The sequence below is a fragment of the Stegodyphus dumicola genome, chromosome 5 (assembly GCF_044657685.1).
Source record: "Stegodyphus dumicola isolate Sdum_Otavi_A_Nest chromosome 5, ASM4465768v1".
In the NCBI taxonomy this organism is placed as follows: domain Eukaryota; kingdom Metazoa; phylum Arthropoda; class Arachnida; order Araneae; family Eresidae; genus Stegodyphus; species Stegodyphus dumicola.
The window spans coordinates 52174468-52197020 of NC_140772.1; the positions used below are offsets into that span (position 1 = coordinate 52174468).

Genomic DNA, 22553 nt, shown 5'->3' on the forward strand with positions numbered 1-22553 from the left:
ATTTAATACACTAATACATAGAAAGTTAACAATATTAATTATGGATATTTATTTAAAATATTTCACTTAACCGTTTTTGCTGTAATTTAATTAATAAAAATTTGAAAAAAAAATAGTCTGAAGTCACAGTGGTAAAGACTGATGAATTGGAATAGAAATCAGTTCAAGGGAGGAATGTCTTCTTTGAGGATTTTCTAAGGTGTACTGATTCCTATTCCCGTTAGATATGACGAAAAGTACGTAAACTCCACATAATCAATCTATTCGTTGGGAACCTAACTTTTAATGAGATATTGTGCCTTAATAATACATTAGAAGGTATTTTCTCGAATCACTGTCATAAAAATATGTGCCGTACGAGCAGCAGTGTTGCATTTCATTGATGTAAATTCCCGTAATTCGTCGCTGCTGTTACTCTTTAGTTTGCTTATATGATGTCCTTTGAAGTCGACTAGTCATATTGAATCCTCTAGACAGTTTCCAGTTCATTGACACCGATACAATAGTTGTCTGGTTCTTACACTGCTCAATTTATACGTCTCGTACGGCACTTTGGAGGATGCTTGCCAAGTCATGCGCATTAACTTTGCATTTGTATATCTGATTATAAAACCGTTAGTGTTTCTTTTTTTAAACTTCGGAACAAAAGACATGGAAAATGTTCATCCATACTGTTATTTCCTTCATGATGTTGAAATTTTTATAAACTTGCTAATTCCTCAGCTAGGGTCTAACTGACTGTTAAAATCGGGGTACTAGAGTTGTATGAAGAATATGCAATAAAAAGTGCTTATTTGGGAGGTAGGGTAGGGGATATATTCGAAATATTCCATTTTATTATTCTATAGTTCGCATAAAAGATTAAAAAAATACCTTTATGAAATTTTGTTAGAAATATAAATTTGCATTTCTTACTTTCGTAATTGTGCTGAGCAGAAAAGGCGAACTATATAGCTGTGCGGAAGGTTCCTGCCGATGAGGAGAGACGAATAGAGAAAGGGTAGTCTGTCTTCCAGATTCTGATGGTGCTGAAGTCTGACCTCCGTGCTATGCCTGTCTGATGATGTTTGTCGACGTGGCCAGCAGCTGTGATTCTCTCAAGCATGGTGCCGAAGCGTTAGGCAAGGAGTCCAAATAAGGAATAGCGCAGTGGAGATAAGAATCTACATAAACATTCCGGATTATCGTTCTACATCGCCAAATACCTGCCTATATGAAAAGGACTGTTAAGCAGAATCATATCACATTACACCAATCTATTACATTTCGTACGTTATCCATCGTAAAATTTCATTAATGTGTCATAGTCTGACACGTATGTTCATTTATGTTGTTAAATCTTAAGGATAGAAAGACACTGATTAAATCTTATGTCTAATTTTTCAGTTTGGTGCAGTTTATACTTCTGTAGCAGAGAACCTCGGTTCTATACTCACCACTACGCACAACTCTCAAGGTTCTTAAAAGAACAGCAAATCTTCAAATACAATATGTATGAAGTGAAAATGCTGTGATTTAAGTTCCGTTTTGCTACTCGCATCAGCAACTGAATCAAGCAGCTTTCTTTACATTTCATGTTTAATGAAATTTTACACAGATATATGTAATTTCCTTTCTTCATTCTTTAGGTGGAGCAGGCAACAAGCTATTGATTACATGATGGAGAACTCTGCAGCCACCTTAAACAACATTGAAAGAGAAGTGGACAGATATATAACATGGCCAGGACAAGTGAGTATGCATAAAACTTTTATATTGATTCCTTCTTTGTATATCATGTAGGTAAATTGTATAACATAGATGTAAATATATGCTTTGACATTTGATACGAATCAGATAGAGTAAAAACAATTTGCCAATTCACACAGTAAAAAGAACTTCTAAATCACATGGACGTAGCACAGAAGTTAATTGCGTAATGGCCGCCACCCGATGATACACTGCCAACACCACCATCTATGATTCTGCTCTGCTGTGAGGGTGAGTTCAAACCTACTCGAGCAAGCTAGCTGTATGGTTCGTTTATGTGCTTCAGCAACCCTAGATGCTTACTTATAAATCTGTTCTGCGAGTGTTGTCGCAATTCTAGAAACTGCCATGGATGATCTTATTGGCAGTGTAAAGCCAGGTGCTAGTTGTGAGTACACTGGAATATCAATAAATAAAATAAAACTAAGGAAACTGAATAGAAAAAAGTAACCAGATAGTCGTTTCGAAATCTCAATGCTACATTTCACTTGCAACCATAGGGCAAGTAGTGATTCTATCAACAACTCTAGACGATTGTACTTATTTGGAGGAATTGGTAAAACTGCATGAAATGTCATCCAATACTTAACTACCGATGACAGAAAAGATTTGCTATACATTATGCTTTTATAGTTTATTTGTAGTAGTGTAAGGAATTAAAAATAGTCCTGCCACTCGATCTTGCGGGCTAACGATTAATATACCAGATCGGTTTTTTAAACCATTTTGCTTTCGATGGGCTAGTGCACTGTTTATTTTCAATTATTTCTGGTTGTAAAAATCCAGCTATTATCTATACCTGGAGTTCTAAATAGAATGGTAACTTATGAATTCGACACGGAATTATGCTAAGCTGACCGGCAATCTTCTTCATCGCATAATTGCTAACTTCTTCATAATATAACACACTCTACTCATAAGTTCTCTTTTTACAATGACTGGCGTACCGAATCAGTTATTCAGAGATTTAGCGTTCAACTGCGGACGAGTGATTAGTTTATTTTAAACTATAAGGTTTTCTCCTTTCCCCCTTTCCGCACGCCCTCGTGGTGTAAGTGGATGGACATTCGAAGTGCAATCGGGAGGTTTGATTTTCGAATCCTGACGAGGACACTGCATATTTTTCACGTCTTCTGCATCGATAAACCTAATGACACTACAAAAGTATTTCCGATTCCCCAACTGCTGCTGGGATTAGTTTAAATAATGATTTTAATTAAAACAATCTTTCACAACGACCTTTCTGTTTTCTGCAACGAAATCTCAGAAAAAGTACCAGAAATTGTCATACATTTGTCTTTAATGAAAATTTAAAAGAAAAATAAGATTGGAATGATTTTACTGGATTTCAGTGCTAACTGATTATATCGAATACCTGCGTGAGAAATAAAAATTTAATTAATAATTTAACTAAACTTTTAGTGGATTCAATTATATGGACGCATAGAAGCTTGTGGAATGTACAGTTTATTTACAGAATCTGATGTATATTCATGTTAATTAAAGAAAAAAAATAAATTCAATTGTCCGCATAATGTGGGATTTTTCTCAAGAATTCACATACGCACATGAAATTTGTCTTAATTATTTAACACGCACATAAAATTTTTCATAATTAACTGAGTACTCACGTGTAATATTATGTGTATGATTATTTCTTAATTTTGGCACCTAAAAATTTTGTTTCTCATTTTTCTTTTCAACTTTGAATTAAATCATATTTTTAAGATTAATCAAATGCAGTTAAACGTTTAATAGCGATGCATAAAACTTGTGTTATAAACGTATAAATAAGTTTGAAATTCCTCCTGGCCTTTTGCATTATGAGTCACCCTTTTCGTATTCTTGTTTGAAGAGAAGTTTAAGAGTTTAATCTTAAACTTCTCTTCAAACAAAAATAGAGAGTTTAATCATTAAAGAAGCGCATAGTTAAAAATGAATGCATATTTATTTTGCAGGCTTGTGCGTATAAATACGGCGAAATGAAAATCAAGGAACTAAGACGAAAAGCTGAGGCAGAATTAGGTAAGCATATTTTTAAAAATTTTATACATATGTAAATAGTTTATTGAAATTATGCGTGAACTTGTAGTATGTTTTTGTATAATGTAACATGAAAATCCGAAAGAAGCAAAGCTTTGGAGGAAAAGGAAGAATACAATGGACAAGTCCATTTAACTTTGAGTAAAGGGCCAATCATGCTAAAGTGCGAGATATCGACCAGCTGGCAATGGCTTTAGCGACTTATTTTGTCGCCAATTTTGGCAAGAAAAGTCCCCAGACTCGGCGACCATTTCTCCACATATTGGTCCGGTCCATATATAACTGTAATTGGTATTGTGATTGAATAAGTGTAATTAATAGCAGTATTCAGTGTCTTCACATGCCTTCCAGTAATTTTGAGAAGGTACTAGAGATTTCTCGGCGGGCGGGAAAAACTATATAAGACCGGAGAGAGCATCAGTTTCTCAGTAGTTGTTTAGTTCAGCTTGAGATTGGAGTACTGAGATATGTCCGTGTGAGCTTCGTTCTTTAGATGCGCTTTCCAGTGTTTGTGTTTAACGTTTTTAGTAGTTTGATCCATAACTCCTGATTACATTCTTTGATACTATGAAACGCTGTACGAGTATATTTGTAGAAAGTTCCAGATCTGTGGAGTGTACCTTTTGATAAAGTAAATTTTATCAAGCTAACATTGGTTCTGTGTGCATTCAATCTATTACGAACCCGTGCGCATACAGCAATTCGAAATTTAACACACTTTATTTATGATTTCTCAGACTTAAAAGTGTTTCGTAACGACATTATCTTATGTTTTGTGAACTGAGCTTGTAGAATTTTAAATCTATTAACGTATTTTATTACTTTGTTGGTACTATCACTTTTACTTCCGTCTGCCCGTTAGGATGCAAATTAGTTTAATATAGGAAGAAGAGAGTTTCTGAATTTGAGAGAGAGCTTTTGGCAGCGACCAATGATCCTCTCGATACGATTTCACCTAGATTATGAAGCAGAAATTACAGAGAGAGAGATTAGCATTTAAAAGATTCCATACAAACTTTCTGTAATGTATGAAGAACTACACTTAGCAGTTACACCATGACTTTGTTCATTTAAACGATATGGTTACTTGGAAAGTCCACAGTGATTGCAAGTGATATCACAGCAAGTGATGTGTTTCAAACAAACACATCACTGTGGATTTTCCAAGTACCACTCTACGTTTATGGATTTTTATGTTCGATCACTGAGTGCAGTTATATGAAGCACAGTGTGTTGGTAATAAGAAAATCTTTCCGAAAGCTGTTTAAGAACCCTTGTAAATATACTTAATAATATTTAGTACCAGTTCTGAAACGTGTAAAACATGTATAAAATATTTATTATATTGCATTATAATTTATTAATTTAGCATGAACTTTATAGTAATGTTAGTAAGCAAAAATGCAAAACAATTGCAACTGCCCTTTTAAAGCAATTCTTCTGTTGGGTAATTTTTTTAAAGTTGATAATACCAAGTAAAAACGCTTTTTTGTTATTTTTACGTAAAGAATTTTAAAAAAATTCAGAATTCATATTTGAGAAAATTTAGGATTATCCCGCCTTTAGTTTTATTTACCCACATTTTTATATCTGAAAATAAGAATTTCATAATATTTGTAGCCTTAGTATAGCAAGTGAAATCATAAATTCACATGTAAGAGCTCAGAGTTAAACAAAGTTTTCGTTAGGTTTAACAAGAATAGCTAAAAGCAGAATCAGAATATTTCAAATGCTGGTAAATGTGTTTATTCGCTAGAATCCACAGTAAAATTGATCCTAACTCGCAAAGTAGTCTTCGTTTTGATATAAATTTTAATTTACCATTTCCTGAATCACAAGTAAGCTCCAAGTTTCAGCAGTATGCAGTTTTTTCAAGCACGTGATATTGGAAATCTTAAGTCTGGTTTAATTTACTTACTTCTATTTTATTTTAGTTTCAGAAATTGGGAAGAAGTGTAATAAAAAATCCTTCCCGTGGCTGCTGAGTCAAACTGATATATTACTTCTTTATTAGGAAATTATAAAATTTCTAGGTAATGTTTTATTTAACTCAGTACTTCTTGCTTTCTTCTAGGAGATGCTTTTGATATAAAAGAATTCCATGACGTTATTCTACGTAATAATGGACCAATGGATTTAGTCGCAGAGCAAGTGGATCATCATATTGCTGTGACTCTTGCTTCAAGGTCATAGAAGGAATTTGTTTTGAACATTAATGCAGGTAAATTATTCATTCTACATCATAAATGTTTTCGCTATCGGTAAAAGAACAAAAATTTCATTTCGAGTTTAGTATTTGTATTAAAATTCGAGAACTTCATGAACATCTGATTAGTTCTTGAATAATTTACATTTTTAATACTTAATTTTAATTTCACTTTAACTTAGTTTTTATGATTTATAAGTAAAAACGTGATGCTTTGCGAAGGTCTTCAAATGCAGGTAAGAATAAAAAGAAAAACATTCGGTTAACTGCGAAGCAATTATTCTGCTTTGTTTTTACTGCTGCAAATGAAATTATTCATTGAACAACATTTTAAAGTTTATTTAAATGATAAAACAACATTCGTTCCTTGAAACCAATATTATTTTCTCTCAAGATTAAGGAAGAGAGAAAAAACAGAAAGAAATAATCTTCCTGTTTTTAATTTTATCCAGTGATTTAAATTAAAGAATATTCCTTTAACTTTCGTACCGTAACATTAGAAGCTAATCTCATAGTAACTTCCATTTATAAGTAATTTTTCCTCAGATTATGAATTTGAGCTCTGACTATTAGGAATTTTATGCTTTTTTAAATATAAAAATAAATAAGGTGTAAAATTATGTATTAGGATCATATGAACTTTAACCGCATATAACTTACATACAAGCATTTCTCTAAACGTTCTTTATGAAAACAACTTTCCCCTTAGGCAGATATCCTGATTAGTTTTTCGTGTGATTAAAAAAATCTATATAGCAAAATAAAATGTTTTATTGATAAAAAAGAAAATAACCAAAAATAAAATCTGTAGAAACATTTTACAAATTTTGAACTATTATTTTCAGCACACTAAGCTCCTAGATCCGGAAGATTTCAGCTCTTTTTTACTTGGATGGATCAACTGATTTAGATGAATGACAAATAGTCCGATGGTCATTGACTAAACATTTGGGCCTTGAAAAGCTTAATGAATTCTTTACTTCATGGAGGCAACACATATTGGACTATGAACTGGGGTTCCTTTAAATGGGAGTGTAGGAGGTAGACAGGAGAATAGGGTGATAAAGAGTCCTGTTACATAGATCATTCAGTAATTCTATGTAATATAACAATCAATCCAGCTTTTTTAATAGTTCGTTAATTTTCATGCCTAGCTTTAGCTTTTGCCAGGGGAAATTTCCTTTTTACGTCTATTAGCAAGGTCTGCAAGTTTTTAAGGAAACTCTTGCAGGTTTCTATTTGCTAGTATCGAGCAATACTTTTCTTACTTTCTTGAATAATTTCGTTGTTGGCATAACTCGTGTTCGTTGATACTGACAGGGAGATCCGAGGAAGAGAGTGTTACTCTTCCTTGCCAGATTTCTTCATTTCTGCTTCCGTAATTTTCGGAAACTTCAGACAGTTTCTGAAAAAAAAAGGGAAAAGGGTTCTGTCACTTTTCTGCCCATTTTCATTGCATGCAATTTCAACGAGAAGAAGATAGGGACTTCATTGTGGGGCCTCTCTTTCTCGAAAACTGCTTCACCCTAGAAACAAGTGCTACTTTTCTCAGCTTCCCCCCATACACATAAAAGTTCTTTTATCGAATAGAAAAACAAACAATCATAAGAACTTAACTTTTCCTGTTTTCAATAAGCCCACATTTCACCTTTTACTTAGAAGCTATATCCTTGGCTGTAAATATAGTTCGCCATAATAGCAGAATGTTCATTGAAAAATGTAATGAAAAAAAGATCTTTAAATTTTCTTTATTTTGAATTAAATTTAATGGGGTTTCGACATCAAAGAAATGGTTGATATATTTTGCCGTTATTGTGATTAATTTATTACATTACAGAAATATTTAAATAGAAATATGGAGTTTGAAGAATTTCTTAGAGAAACGGAGAAGATATCGCAATGAAATTTGAAGGGATATAAGCGTTTGAGAGCAAGACCATGCCTGTTGCAGAGAAAACGTTTTCGGTTTCTGAAGTTCATTTCAATGCTACAACAATTGAAATTTGCATGGAATATATTTAGTCACTTTTTCAAAATTTTCCAAACTATAAAAGTTTACTGTTTACTTCTATAGTACTGAAGTTTAAGACTCACCCTCGATGCTGATTTTTGATACAAATCGCGAACACGTTTAACCCCCTTCCCTAGATAAACGAAATAGCCCGAGACCTTTCCCTATATACAAACGGATAATATTTTTTAATTTCCTTTAATCAGTTATTGTAAAATAATACTATTTGTATTATATGAAATTAGAAATCTGTAACTGTGAAATTTCGAGTGTATAAAATACCGAAGATACTTTCATGTCTAAGGTTGTAATGTCTCGTTTAATTTATTAACCAGTTATTTTGTGTTAAATTGCTTTCCTGTCCTTCCTATTTCCCATTTTCCCGCTCGGATGGGAATTTCTAAGCTCGCGTGTATTTAGATGAGGTAGAAAGATGAAAGTATTTAAAGAAAGATTTTAGTGGGTAGAATCAGAGTGTGTTCTGCCTGCTGAAGGCAATGTTGCTAATTTGATTCTCTTGAGAGTAATATTTTGCGGCGTTGCGTTATTTTCACCCTTAGTTTTGTCTCGCAGACTTTAGGTCAGAGCCAACTTATTTGTGTCGCCTTTAAGCTTACTTAGTTAAATCACTTTTTACTTAGTTAACTCAGTTTCCTTGTCTTTGTTTTAAGCCAAAAATGCTGGCTTCTATAAGCATGAGTAGTACCTTCTGTTAACTTTTATTTGAGTTAAATAAAATTATTTGAGTTAAATAAAAGGGTACATACTCTTTCCCTGTCGCTGTATTAATTTATGAGACATAGAGATAATTTACTTCTAAGTCTTATTAAGCTTCGTCGAGTTCATGTTACCCAAGAATGTGAGACGTTATAGAGTGAGGGCCGATTTATTTTCATTTACTGCACTTACCTTGTAAGGATCCTAAGTTTTACTAACGTTTATTTTGTTTTAAATCTTTACTATCACTTCTTATTTTCTACTTCCGGCCAGAATTAAAAGCTTTTACTTATTTATGCAAATTTGTCTTGCTAACGCCAAGTACTTAAGTTGTGGCTTTTTGCCAAGCAAGAGAGAGGAAGGCGTTATTAGAAGCAGGCCGCTGGCCATAGTAGTTTTACTCGTTTGCTGGTTGCCTTCAAGGCCAGAGGTTTAATCCTCTTGATAATTTTAAACGTATCGTAGTTTTAGCAGCTCTCTGTACTACATACGGATTTTTGTTAAATAACGGCCAATCTTAAAGTAGGCACTTGTATATTAATCCAAAGTTAGTTTAGTTAGAGTTTTAGTTAATATTTTTATATTCTTACGTTCAGAGCACAAGTGGTTGGTCTCTGTATTCCGAAGTCCGGAAATCTCTGTAAAGATAGAAAAATAAAGGGTTTCGTATACCCTTCCTGTGTGTATTGTCTACTTCAAAAATTATTGAACATAGCTTGAGTAAGCTCCCTGTTCCGAGTCAGGACAGTTCATGTTTCCAAAGCAAGTAAAGAGGAATACCAGACCTGATAACCTAAGCAGATTCCTTGCTTTGATTTCATTTTTTGGAGTGAAATCGAAATTTTCACTGAATGACACCAATGGATTTGGATCTGATGAATTCTAAGCTAAAAACGACTTCTTTACTGCAAAAATAAGCTTTTGTTACGTGATGCGCGGTAACTGTCTATGTCGCCGCAAAGATTGTTGAAAAACAGTTCTTATCCGCTGTAACGTCAGAACATCCGTGTTGGGTGCAAGAAAAGACAGGTTGTCTTTTACAACCTGTGTTTTAAAAAAAATATTTTATATATTTATTTTAAATACTTAATTAGAAATTCTTGATTAAATAGTAAACTAACTGAATCATTACAGCCATAAATTAAACAAAAGCCACTGGCGCGGCGAGGACACCAAAATGCTTCCGCTTCCTCTCGTTTACAGCATCAAAAAACTTGTTACACAAAGCTCTCTCTTCGTTTTGTTAAAAACGTGGAAAGAGAATAATTAGTCCCTTATTGCCGGAAACCATACGAGGGGATTTCCGCTGCATATTTCTTCAAAGTTCTGCTGTCCATTTTGTCTCTGAACAAAACAGGAAGTTCTCATTAAGAACCTGGAAGTCCGAGGGGTGCATATGTCTAATCGTCACACCGCACTCAAATATTCCTTTGAATTTCATTGCAATATCTTTTATTGCACATTTTGCATAAATTATTGAAATTTTAAATTTCTTTTATAACAACTTTCTGCGTAAGGGAAACAAGTGTTAACTTCTATTTTTATGTAATAAAACTACGAAAACTATTTTTACATTAGATCAATATTTAGAAGAATTTAAATTACTTTATTTATTTTTTACAAAAGCACAATTAAACGTTTACATTTATTATTTTCAGGTAACTTATACTATTGGACTGCGAGAAGACATACTTTCAGCTTATGTAAGATGAAATGCATTGAATTAAGGCCACTTTTATGAGAAAGATGATATGAAGTGAACTGGTATTTACTCACCGAAAGCCTGCAAAGAAGAAATTTTCTCTCCCTCAGGGTTTACTGATTTATAATCAGCCGCAAAGAGAAGCATTTTGTTTTCGTCTATAAAATTGTTTTTATAAAAATTTTCTTTCTTTTCCGCAGTAAATGGCATTAAATATCTATTATATTTAATATTTGTGGAATTTGTTTTTGGATGATGAAGATCATACTGGTTTGAATTACAACGATTGTTTTTATTTGAAACTAAAATAATTTTAAAAAATTAAGTCATGTGTGGTTTACAATAACTATCTTTTATTATAACAGAAGGAAAATATTGATATCGATACAGACATTATTCAAAAGCACTTGTTGAAATGTAAGTTATATATAAATTTTGTCTGCAGCAATGTTGTACTATCAAATAAATGTTATACTAGAATGATACAGATATATCGATATGATACAAATGTAGGGATACCAGGTATGTACCGTCGATAGGCAGATATCGTCTTTACTTACTAGCAGCTTAGAAAATAGCACTATATTGCTCTAATATCGTCTCAAAGTATCAAGAAGCTTATACACAGTACATTGCTGGGATGCCATCAGTCATAGAAAATAATTTTGTGACTCTTAGGATAATTCACAACCTCTGGAGTTAACCCGCTTTTGTAGAAAAAGATCATCCCCTGTAGTCTCATTACTAAGTTCCACAGCTTAATTGTACTTCAAAGGATAGTCTTCTTTAATCGAATAACAGTCAAAGTAACTAGGTTGCCATGTGTTTATTTTGATAAAAATGTCATCAAGCAGTTTATGTTGATCACCTGAGTTCAGACGAAAGGTTAGATTATTTATGTGAGGTCAACGTTCTAATAAATTTATATCTTTGAAACCCTCCAACTGGTTTCGCTAAGACACCTTAAATTTTCTAAAACTACAATAGCAAAAAGGCATTTTCTTGATTTTAATGTAAAAATGCACCTGCTTTTTTATACCTGGATTTATATACTTTTAATATATTTACCTTCACTCTTTGGACATCCCATGTAAGGAATTATTGATCATTTCCAACTGTTGGCACTAACCGTTATAGGCGTTGACCGCTACTAAGGCCGGAAACGGTGGTCACTTTATTTATGGAGGCACCTAACAGGAGGACCAGCGTTGTCTACTATGAAGGGACAAACGATTTATATCCATGCCTTCTCCAGGATTGGAATCTGAGCCCTTCGGTACTGCAGTCAAAGTTACAAACCACTTTCCTATCTGGGCGGTGATTATGGATTATAGAAGATTATAGCTATATTATAAGAACAGCTTTAAAAAAGGAAAATAATATTTCTGAAGTGTAAAACTTGAAAATGAGGAATGCGAAAGTGTATATTTTTACTCGGGATAGTATTTCCTCTTGCAGTGAATCGATGCATTCATTCTAATGCATTCATTGTTAAAAATTAACAGGAACGTTATAAGTAGTTGTGAAAAAATATTAATGCTGATATTTCAAAGTGGCCCTCAAAGACTTTTCATTCTTCTATTGAAGAAAATGGTGCTATTTTGATACGTTGTCAATAAAGCGTTAATTGCATACGAAAAAAATCAGAAAAAGAAACAGCCGAAATGCCGCCTAAAAGCTGTTAATATGTTAATGAACTACCCAAAAACTCGTCTTGAAGAAGGAAAGATATAGACAATAACTCTTAGTATTATAGACTGTAAGGTATATTTTAATTTTATAACAGTTATTTTATGCTTCTTTATTATCTTACCCAGCTTCAATTTACAACTCCCTAGCAGAATGAGTTTTTAATATTGCGTTAAATGCAAATGAGAAAGAGAATAGTATTTAAGTCAGGTTCAATTGACTTTGCTAGAGAGAGTGAAGATTCCTGAGTAACGCGAGTTTGCCTTCGCGCTACGTCTCTCTAAGCTATTATTACGCTCGGCCGTATCACGTGCCTTTTGATAATTCGCTGGCATATTCCTTTCATAAGAATCTGTTTTTTGTAATCTGGAGAAACTCCACGAAATTGTTAATCTCTCAGGATCTGAGATAATCATCGTTCTTCACAAAATGATGATTTTTGGAGGATTGAAGCATTTAAATTCCTATTTTTCTTAAAAAATACGTAAATGCTTGTGCTATCGTTTTGGAATTTTGGAAGTCATTGTTACCGATAGCTTATCAAGAAGCGAGCTTTTTTGAATAAAGCCTGGCATTCACATTTGAGACTTGCTAATTATTTCAGCCTTTCTTTTGAATCTATCATCATCCTTAAGTTCTTCCATAAAAAGTGCATAGCTCTTACCACCTTGCCTCTTAAAATGGCCGCATAGCATCGTTAATAATTTGCTCAACAATAGTTCTTTAGAGAATATCAGGATGCTTATCCTAATTCTTTAATTCGAGGCATAAATCGTGAGCAAAGATATAAATAGAGCTTCCAAGTTTGCTTTCTTGAAGTTCCAAAAAACTTTATGGCAATGTTGGCTGGTAAATTTTATTAGCAAAAAATAATAGTTTCCAAAACGTGTCGATGACTGGAATCCGGATTATCAATGTCAGATGGCTCTACCAATATCTTTCGCTTTATTTCAGATTTCTTTGCTCCTGTTAAAAAGGGACCTGTACCTGTTTGCCTTCGAAATCGGTAGAGTCTTGACTAAAATTTACAGCAAGGACAATATTGTTGCTTTGCCTAATTTTACGTACACAGTTTATGTTTTCTTCAATACAATTAATTTGAAAAAAAATGTAAAGAAACGAAAGGCGACATTCATGAGTACAAAGTGATCAAATAAAGGGAATATCAAAATGTATTAATTATATTTCCAAAGAATTCTTCTGCCTCATGATATACGCCGAACCATTAAATGACAAGATGTAACAGAACTTAGTCTTTTAGAAATGTTTTATTTTTCTTATCAATAGGACTTGTTCATTAAAGAACAAGAACATTGATATTACAAACTACTTTTTTAATCCCCCTACTCTGACTTCAGATTCGTTTTAAATTGAATCCACCAAGATGTATACATGCTTTTGATGAATTAGAGATGAAAGAAAAATCTGATTTGTTTCTTGGAAAGCTATAAACAAATAAAATTTTAAATATTTATTTTTATTTATCAAGAATAAGACTGAGTTCTAAATGTCTGCATCAAATGTATTAAATAATTGAAAAAAGTTCTGCTTTGATAGTTCGCATCAGCCTTCCCGTATTCTTTTCAATAATTCGTAGGATACACCTTTTACCGCATGCCAAAAATTACAGATCATTTTTCCGCAAAATGTAATATTACATTATAAGGTATTTCTCCCGCATTCTTAGCGTGCCTTCGTGGTGTAGTGGTCTGCACGCTCGGCGCGTATTCGAGAGGTCCTTGGTTCGATTCCCGGCGAGGGCATCACTCATTTTTCAAGTCTCCTGCTTCCAAAAAAAATCTTAATGTCTCTAGAACATTACCAGGGTACACCATGAATAGGTAATATATCTACTTAGCACCGCTTATATTCTTAGATTAGGATCATTAATAGCTTATGTATGTAAAATATCGATATTATAGTTTTTTGTATAATGTTAAAATACGATTACTGAAAACGTATCTGGCAACTCCATTAATTAAATTTTAAATACACTCTAAAAGTAGCATAAGTTTCGGTATTTGAAGTCTCTAAATAATATATTAAGATTTATTGTTCATTGCGGAAATATGAATGTGTATATACATATTGCTGTGTCAGAGACGAAAGAGAAAAATATAACTAAAAGAAACTGAGATAACGTATTTAGGACATTAAAAGAAAAACCTAGCAATAAATATTCTTGACATGTCCAGATTGTTAAGATGAACTCTTTTTAACAAATACACGTAAGTGATAAAAAATTGGGAGCAGGTTTTGAGTAAAATTAAAATTAAGAGAAGGGAAATATGTGATAGTTTTCCCCCAAAAAACAAAATGTCTACATTCAGAATAGATTACTCAATAGTTTAAAATTTAGCCTGAATAAAATTTTTAATTTTCAAAGCCTCAAATGAAAAAAAAATAGGAAAATATTAGAGATAGCACCAGGAGGTATTATTGTAGAGTCATTAGGTTTTTTTGGAAACAAGAGAAGTGAAAAATGTGCAACGCCTTCGCCGGGAATCGAACCGCGGAACTCTGGAATACGTGCCCAGGGTGCAGACCACCACACCACGAAGGCATGCCAAGAAGGCGGGAGTAATACCTTATATTATGAATAGGGTTACCAGACGTACGGATTTTATTATAAGCATGTCCAGGTGTTCATTCGAGATCGAAAAATACTCGTGAATTTTAAAAAGACTATGCTTCAGCAAAAACAAAGGAATTTTTGCATTTTATACAACATTTAGTCTTCAAAAGGAAATCGATTATAAGTGTCAGCGCTAAAGAATCTTTTATCCTGAAAGTTGGTTCCAAATATTCGTGTAATGATTTTTATGAACATGCAAAATTCAATAAAGAGTTTCTAAGGAAAATGTTAGCTAATGAAAAATATAAAAGAAAGGAACAACAAGAAATATTTCAACCATCCATATCATCTTCAGATCAGAAATTCTGCAAAAAACGATGCAGTCTTTTTTCAAATCTTGAATTCTGTAATCCTTTTTCTTTTATTACTTTATACCAACTATATTTGTAATACAGGCTTTTATAATGCAGCAGGTAGTAGACTTTCTAATCACTGAAATTAATATTTCATAAGTGTCCTTGACACGCTGGGCAGCAGCAAAAAATTTTCGGAGGAGAACTGGGGCCGAATATCTATATAATGAATTTTATTTCATTCTTTTCATTGGTAGTTCAAAAGTAGATTATAGAATACAATACAGCATTAATAAAAACACGCAAGCCTATTACGAACATATTGTACATGTACAGAGATACAAACACACTTTTTACTCAATTTCAATAGGTCATATATGCCATCTTCTCATTCTACCACCCACGAACGCACATGATCCGAGATTCTAGTTCTTAAAATATGGTAACCCTAATTATGAAAATACTTTTCACAGAATCTAAATATAGAAAAAGAATTTAAATGCAGTCGAGTGACCACGTTAAAAATCTATAAATTAATAAGCATCTAAATGATTGCCATAATACGTATTTGTTATATTAAAAGCGAATTTGTAGCTAGCACTATGAGGTTGTAAAGAAATCTTTCGCCGGAAATCGAACCTCGGACCTCTCAATTACGCGCTGAGGGTGCCGACTACTACTCCACGAAGACTCGCGAAAAAGGTGGGAGAAATACCTTGTAAGGTATTGGAATTACATAAACGATATTGCACTTTATAATACCTATACACTTAAGTATATATATATATAATTTAAAACTGAAAAAAAATCAAACATCATATTCAGATACAATGACGTAGAATAAAAAGGAAATTCGTTCAAAACAGCGCAAACATTTAATACTTAACATTACTAAAAAGCGAAAAAAATCTTTTTTTTAATAAATTGGGCTAAAATTAAACTAACAATTACAATTAAGAGTAAATTAAAAAAACATATTCAGATACAAGAGAGCGAAATAAAAATGAAATTCAATCGAAGCAGATCAAACAACCCCTCCACTCGAGCGGAAATAATTAATTTATACGTCTCTAAAAGATCCGGACAATTTTGAACATATCGACATAACAGAGAATATTGAAACTATATCAAACAATTATCAGACAATCGACTAGGGTACGGTCGTCCAAAAGAGCGTTTATAGAGTTTAATATGCTTTATCAGTAGAGACTATAAATAGAGATGGCCCAGATGGAAAAGCGAAACATTTTATAGGATATCAGGTAAATATAAATTTAGATTTACATGGAAACGTTATATCTTCTGCATTAAAAATTGAAATATTGTATGAGTAATTCAATAAAAATATTAAATGTTTTTAATTACATATATCGGGAATTAAATCCATTTTTAGGTACTTACGTAGTATCCCGCCAACCTGTGAAACTGTAGCCAAGCAGCACTATTTAACGCCAATTATGGGTAAGCGTAATGTAACCAGTGCGTTCATAACATCTTCGATTTCTTTTGATCTAAACCCGATTGATTCTTGATAAGCCATATTAGTTTTTGAACAAGAATATAAATAAACAGTTATTGCTGCATTTTTGAAAACCAAATGATTGAAATTCGGTTCCTGCCTTCTACAGAACAGCAAGCAGTGGATTATTTTCAATGCTACGTATTCCTATTACGTAAGAAAAGTGTTAGTTAGTGGATATGAAATGGCCAGCTGAATATGGCTGACTAAACAATAACCGATTGGAACAAGTAGCTGCGAGAAGTTTGAACTCAGCTTTCTAAACACAGCTTCGGGTAAAATCGGAGGGCTTAAATTAGTAGAAATCGACGAAAGCTTTTTTACGGAGAGCAAAAACAAAGCAGGTCAAATACTGTATGTTTATTAAATAAAGAAGCCTCAATTCCTTCAGAATTCTGCAAGAACGATTGGTGGGATCTAGTGCCAACTTTCACAGTTCGACGGCAGCCAAATTTCATGGTCGACAGGATAATACATAAGTATCTGTTTTTATTTAAATCATTTAAATTAAGAAGTAAAAAAGGGAATATTCTTCAGAACTGCATCTCTTATTTTAAATAGCTTTTTCACATAAGAAAAAATAAAATTTTGATTAAAAATAGTTTCTCATATTGAAGGTCTTTCAAATATACAGTCACGCTTCCTCTCTCTATATAATATAGCTTAAGTATAAAATGCAAAATTCTAGTTTTATTTTGAAGCCCATGCAGAACATAAAACATCAATTACGTTCGTCCATCACTTATAAAATATATGTTCTAGCAAAGAACATTTATTTTCAATTCTAGCAGATGTTTCTGTTAGATGTTTTATAAGATTAAACCTAATTTAGGTTTAAACTAAGCATTTGCTTAAGTTTACTTTAAGTTACTACCAGACAACGTATCCTCCTCCAGCTTTAACGTAACACTTCTGAGCACAGAAATGAAAGCACAGTAAAATCCAAACTCAAAGGATTATTCACCAGACACTTATAATTAAACTGTACTACAACCTTATTCACTAGAAGCTTTCAGTTACAATTAAAAACTTAAAAAACAAACCCATTCACCAACGTTTGCGGTGTTCTTTTAAACGTGGCAAAAGCTAAATATGAGTACCGAAAGCAATAAATTTAATATCTAAATATTCCAGCTACTAATATATGAGCATTCTCTAAGCATAAATTCTAATAAAATCAAAAAAAGCAGCTACTAAATTAAGCGTGAACAACAAGCGGGTGTACTTTCAGAGAACAGTGTTACCAGTTGCATTGCTAGCTTTTTCTCTGTCTCTCTGCAACTCACACTTTCGCTCGCTATTTAAAAGCCATCTAATTAACATTTTCCGTGGAGCTAGTGGAAGAAAAAAGTACAAAATACTCGTAGGTGTGATATAAAAAGTAAAAGAGCTAGCTAAAATAAATCTTACGATTTCGCGTCTGAAATTTTGCAGTTCTCAAATGCATTTGTTATGTGATCGTATAATATGAATGACTTGATTACATCTTTGTTACTTTTTCATTTATCTTAACATGTGTATGTATGAGAACCCAGATCATGGCATCATACGCATACAGAAGACCAAGAAAGAATATACGGAGGACCACACATAAGAAATTCAATTGTGCGGTACAATATGTGTCGCAGTATTCGAGCTGTTATGAGATGTAAGACGACAGAGTCTAATATTGCAGAAGAAATAATTCTTCAGTTACGTTACAAAAATCGTAACTTCAAAGCCGGTATCAAGGGATTTTACGGATCTGCACTGTGTCTGTCAACAAAGCCTTTCTATTTCAGGTAGGTGACGGACCAATGATCTTGTTGCTCCCCTGATATTGTTTTAACTATAGCAAATCCATTGGCGTAAATAAGGGTATGCAAGGAATGCCGTCGCATAGAAGGCTGAAGGCTTGGGGGGGGGCCTTAAATGCCCTGCTGAAATACAGTTACATGTTTAAATTTAAAAAACGGATTCTATTACGTTGGTTCACTATAAAAGGCGTATCGATTTTCATATTGTTCCACCAAATAATTTCGCCCTGTATTATTTTTAAAGAAATTAAATAAGGAAGAATCTGCAGGTTTGAATGTATAGTTCTCACAATGTAAAAAAAGACGGTCTTGCAACCTGTGCAGTCGCACCAGGAGGCAAGGTAAGGGACGGAAAAATTTTGGATTTAGAAGTACGACCGACATTGCGAAATGGCAAAGTTAAAGACGGATCGATTTTTTGTTCTCTTTTTTACATTAATAATCTGGAGGCAGGGAATCATTCCGTAAGTATCAGTTGCTCACTCCAGAATTTATGCTTCCCTTTCTTAAGAACATAAAATCATTTACGTAAGTTGAGCAATTGTGGCATGAAAGGACTTTTCCCAACCCATGTCTTTTCCCAACTTTTCCCATGTCGAAATGCCGTCCTCGTTCAGGAAACGCAAAGAATTTATGACACCACATTTGGAAAGGAGAGATTTCTCGTTCGGCTTAGGGATCTTTGAATGAATTCAAGGAAGTTTTATGCAACAGGCTAAGAACACAAAATTTCATTCAGATGCTCAAACATTAAGCTGCCAAATATTTCAGTTAATTTCCGACGTAAATTGCTTTTTCCATTAAATTTAGAAAATTCGTTACTTTTTCTTCACTCATAGAATGTGGAATGGATGAATATTTTAACTTGAAATAATGAGTAAATCAATATTTATCCAATTTTTCATATCAAAATTTTCAGAATATTCTCACATTGCAGATAAAATGCAGGTTAAGAATTCTTTAAAATCCCTAATCGAGAATTAAATCTGAAGGCATAAAACTCGTAAAATATATATTATATACTAAGTTACAATAAGAAAACTTTCCATATACCATCTTCAAAGAACATAAATTCAATTTACAACCATGAAGGAAAAAAAATTTAGTCAGAATTTAAATTAGTATTTTAAATAGTAATTTCAAATTCTTATTAAAAATATGCTAAGAAAAATCTTAGATCTCAAAAATACCGAAACTAAAAGTAATTTCTAAACATAGAAAAAGTAGTTATTGTCATTGATCGCAGATTAATCGACTTATCAAGGGGATAATCCAATCTACTATCAATTAACAACAAACAAATTAAGAGAGTGTTTCATCTTACTTCCAAGTAAACATCAAATTATTTAATTTAAATGGACTAATGTAATGCAATTTAAATGGACTAATGTAATTTAATGTAACTTAAATGGACTAAGTTACAATAAATCTATCTGTCTCTATTTGTCTAAATAAACTGTCTCTATTTGGATCGAGTATTAAATTTGAATTAATGGTTTGAATCTAGTAAATAATTCTATTTCAACCACTTATTAATTATTCAACGTATCATATTTCAACGAAAATATCCATTTTGACCACTATCGAATGCAATTTAACGATGCTTTTGCGGGACATCGGTACATAAGGATAGAATAATGGACTCTTTTTCTCCCCAAAAAGTATAAAACTGATTTGAAATGAATTCTGAAAAGATTTTTTCGTGGCGTCTGTACTTACGTACGTATCTCGCATAACTCAAAAACGAGTAGCTTCAGAACGTTGAAATTTTGCACTTCGCATTTTGTAAATGTGCTTCCAAAAAAATACCTAATATCTCTACAATCGTTTTAGATTTATTATAGTATTTCAATAGCACTTGTGGTAATTCTTCAGATGATATAATTTCTCTGCTCTCTGAGTTATAAAATGAATGAGATGTAATGCTGTTAAGTGAACCTATCACCGAAGTGTCGCTATAGTAAATAAATATAGTGAACTAAAGAGTGCATTTATTCTATTATGGTTTATGCGCTATCCACGAAGTAGATTTAAGTCAACATTCGTCAACTGTTAATTGAATATGTTTAAATGAAATGCAGGAAAATTGTGTATAATTTAATATTCCGTACTAGGAAGTCGTGTGATCAGATTTTTTTTATATAGACTTATTCATTTATAATCAGTATGTATCTCAGTGAAAGGAGAGGAAAATCTGTCTCTCGCACTCACACGCACGCACACAAAAAGTCTTAAATAACTGATTAAAATCATCTGACGTCAAATACCTAGACTAAAGCAAATTTGCATTTGACCAGTTGGTTAATGGAAAATATTTTCCTTTTTATTCTTTCTTCATGTTACGTACCTTCCAACTGGTTCCCTAAAAACGTGCTGTTATTTTTAACAATTAATCCAGATGTGATAAAAATCATCATGAAATGATTGCCTCGTGGAATCCTTGATTTTTTTTAACTTTTAACTTTTTTATTTTTAAGCACATTAAATTTATTGGGAATGTTTTGCATAGGGGCCCAAGAGTTCTAGGTTCTAGTTATGCTACTGAGCAAATCAGAGGACGTAAAATACAACCGAAAAATTAAGATATCAGGACTAATTAAGTCTGCAAACCTTGCCTCTAGCAAGATCTTCAAGTAATGAGGACAATAACTGACAATAATCGTTTCTATGCCTTCATTGTTGTTATGTATTCTTAATACAACTTCTGATAAATGTATTTTGTTCTGTATACACAGTATGTAATATGCGACCTTATAAGGTATTTTCTCCCTCGTTTTTGCATGCCATCGTTGTGTTACGGTAGCACACTCGGCACGTATTCGAGTGTTCTAGGTTCGAGTTCCGAAGACGGCATTGCTCATTTTTCACCTTTCCTACTTCAAAATAACCTAATGACACTACAATCTTAACAAACGCAACCAACATCAGTTACCAAATGGAGTGACGCCATCAGTGCAGAGTACCGTCTTCATTCTAAATGAATTATGAGTGAACTACTCATATCAAATTCAATAACACAGAAAATAAATATTATTCCATACATCTATCAAAGATAATTTTAATTTACTCAACTTTTTGTGTAAATAGAATATTCTTCTTTCTGTACCAAAAAAATCATTTTTACAATATGAAATTTATTACTGCGAGCAGATTTTAAGATGCTACTGTGTTTCTCTAAACAATATGCTTGTATAACCTATGCAGACAAAAGATCCTTATTTACCCCGTATTTCTTCTACTTAAACGGGTGAACTTACTTGAAAGAATAAAAATCACCACATATATGGGTGCCAGGATATATTAAAGGACCATCAGTATAAAATACACATCACCGGATTATGAATATGTAATAATACTGTCATCTTCCAAAGTCTTAATAACCAGCATTAATCCGAAAAGATGCTAATAGGGTGTAATAGGCTGTTTTCAGTAGGCTTCAAAGATAAAGGGAAGCTAAAGAGACTTTTCTTTCTATCTCTTCTTTTTCCTATACTCACAAAACCAAGCTCCTCCTTTCTTAAAATTACTGTGCTTGGGTTGCCCGAAGAAAACCAAGGGTCTCACTTTGAATGCTATTTTTTTTTTGTTTGTTTGTTTGTTTGTTTTGTTTTTTGTGAGTGCCTTCCTTTAGTGAAACCCCCTTTCAGAATTGAATGAGATCATTATAAATCACTCTGAGCTTCGTAAAGGAATGAATCGAATGCAGAAGAGTCCCGCAAACTCGACATATAAATGACTGAGAGACTGACGAGTTTCCGAAAAGTTGAGTTTTACAGAATAAGGGATGGGTTTTCAGAACTCTTCATATTTAATCCTTTAGTCCGCGCGATATTACTTTTATAATGTTTTAACCAAAAACTCTAGAAATCGAATGTTATGATCTTAGAGACAGATAGTATGTGAATAAAAAATAATCTATGCTTGCCCATTGATCTGTAAGTGCTGGTACTGCTTTTCAATCTGTCGAGCTAGCCAGCACTAGCAGTAAATCCAGGCAATCCAGGCTCTCCTTCTTGAAATTCATCATAAAAGCTTAGGTCTTTCTCTTGTACAACTGGTTCTCGAATGGGTGTTCCATGTTCCCTTTGCTGCCTGAACCACCAATAAAGCGCTTCGCTAACTTTTCATATTCACTACCTTTTCTTTCCTTTAAACTATCCGTACATGCTCTTTTCCCACACCAGGCCTCGATT

At 33.0% G+C, this 22553-nt stretch overlaps 1 protein-coding gene across 2 annotated transcripts in view; it reads left to right on the forward strand.

Moving 5' to 3' along the window:
• The window catches only part of LOC118195841 (uncharacterized), a 69852-nt gene extending 59194 nt beyond the window's left edge, over window positions 1-10658 (forward strand). For both annotated transcript variants that reach the window (XM_085816652.1, XM_085816653.1), the window contains 4 exons: window positions 1629-1731; window positions 3708-3774; window positions 5867-6013; window positions 10385-10658. In XM_085816652.1, coding sequence (XP_085672778.1) covers window positions 1629-1731; window positions 3708-3774; window positions 5867-5985 — 289 coding nt within the window. In that variant the 3' untranslated portion in view covers window positions 5986-6013; window positions 10385-10658. The remainder of the gene's footprint in view (window positions 1-1628; window positions 1732-3707; window positions 3775-5866; window positions 6014-10384) is intronic.
• The last annotated feature ends 11895 nt before the right edge of the window (window positions 10659-22553 follow it).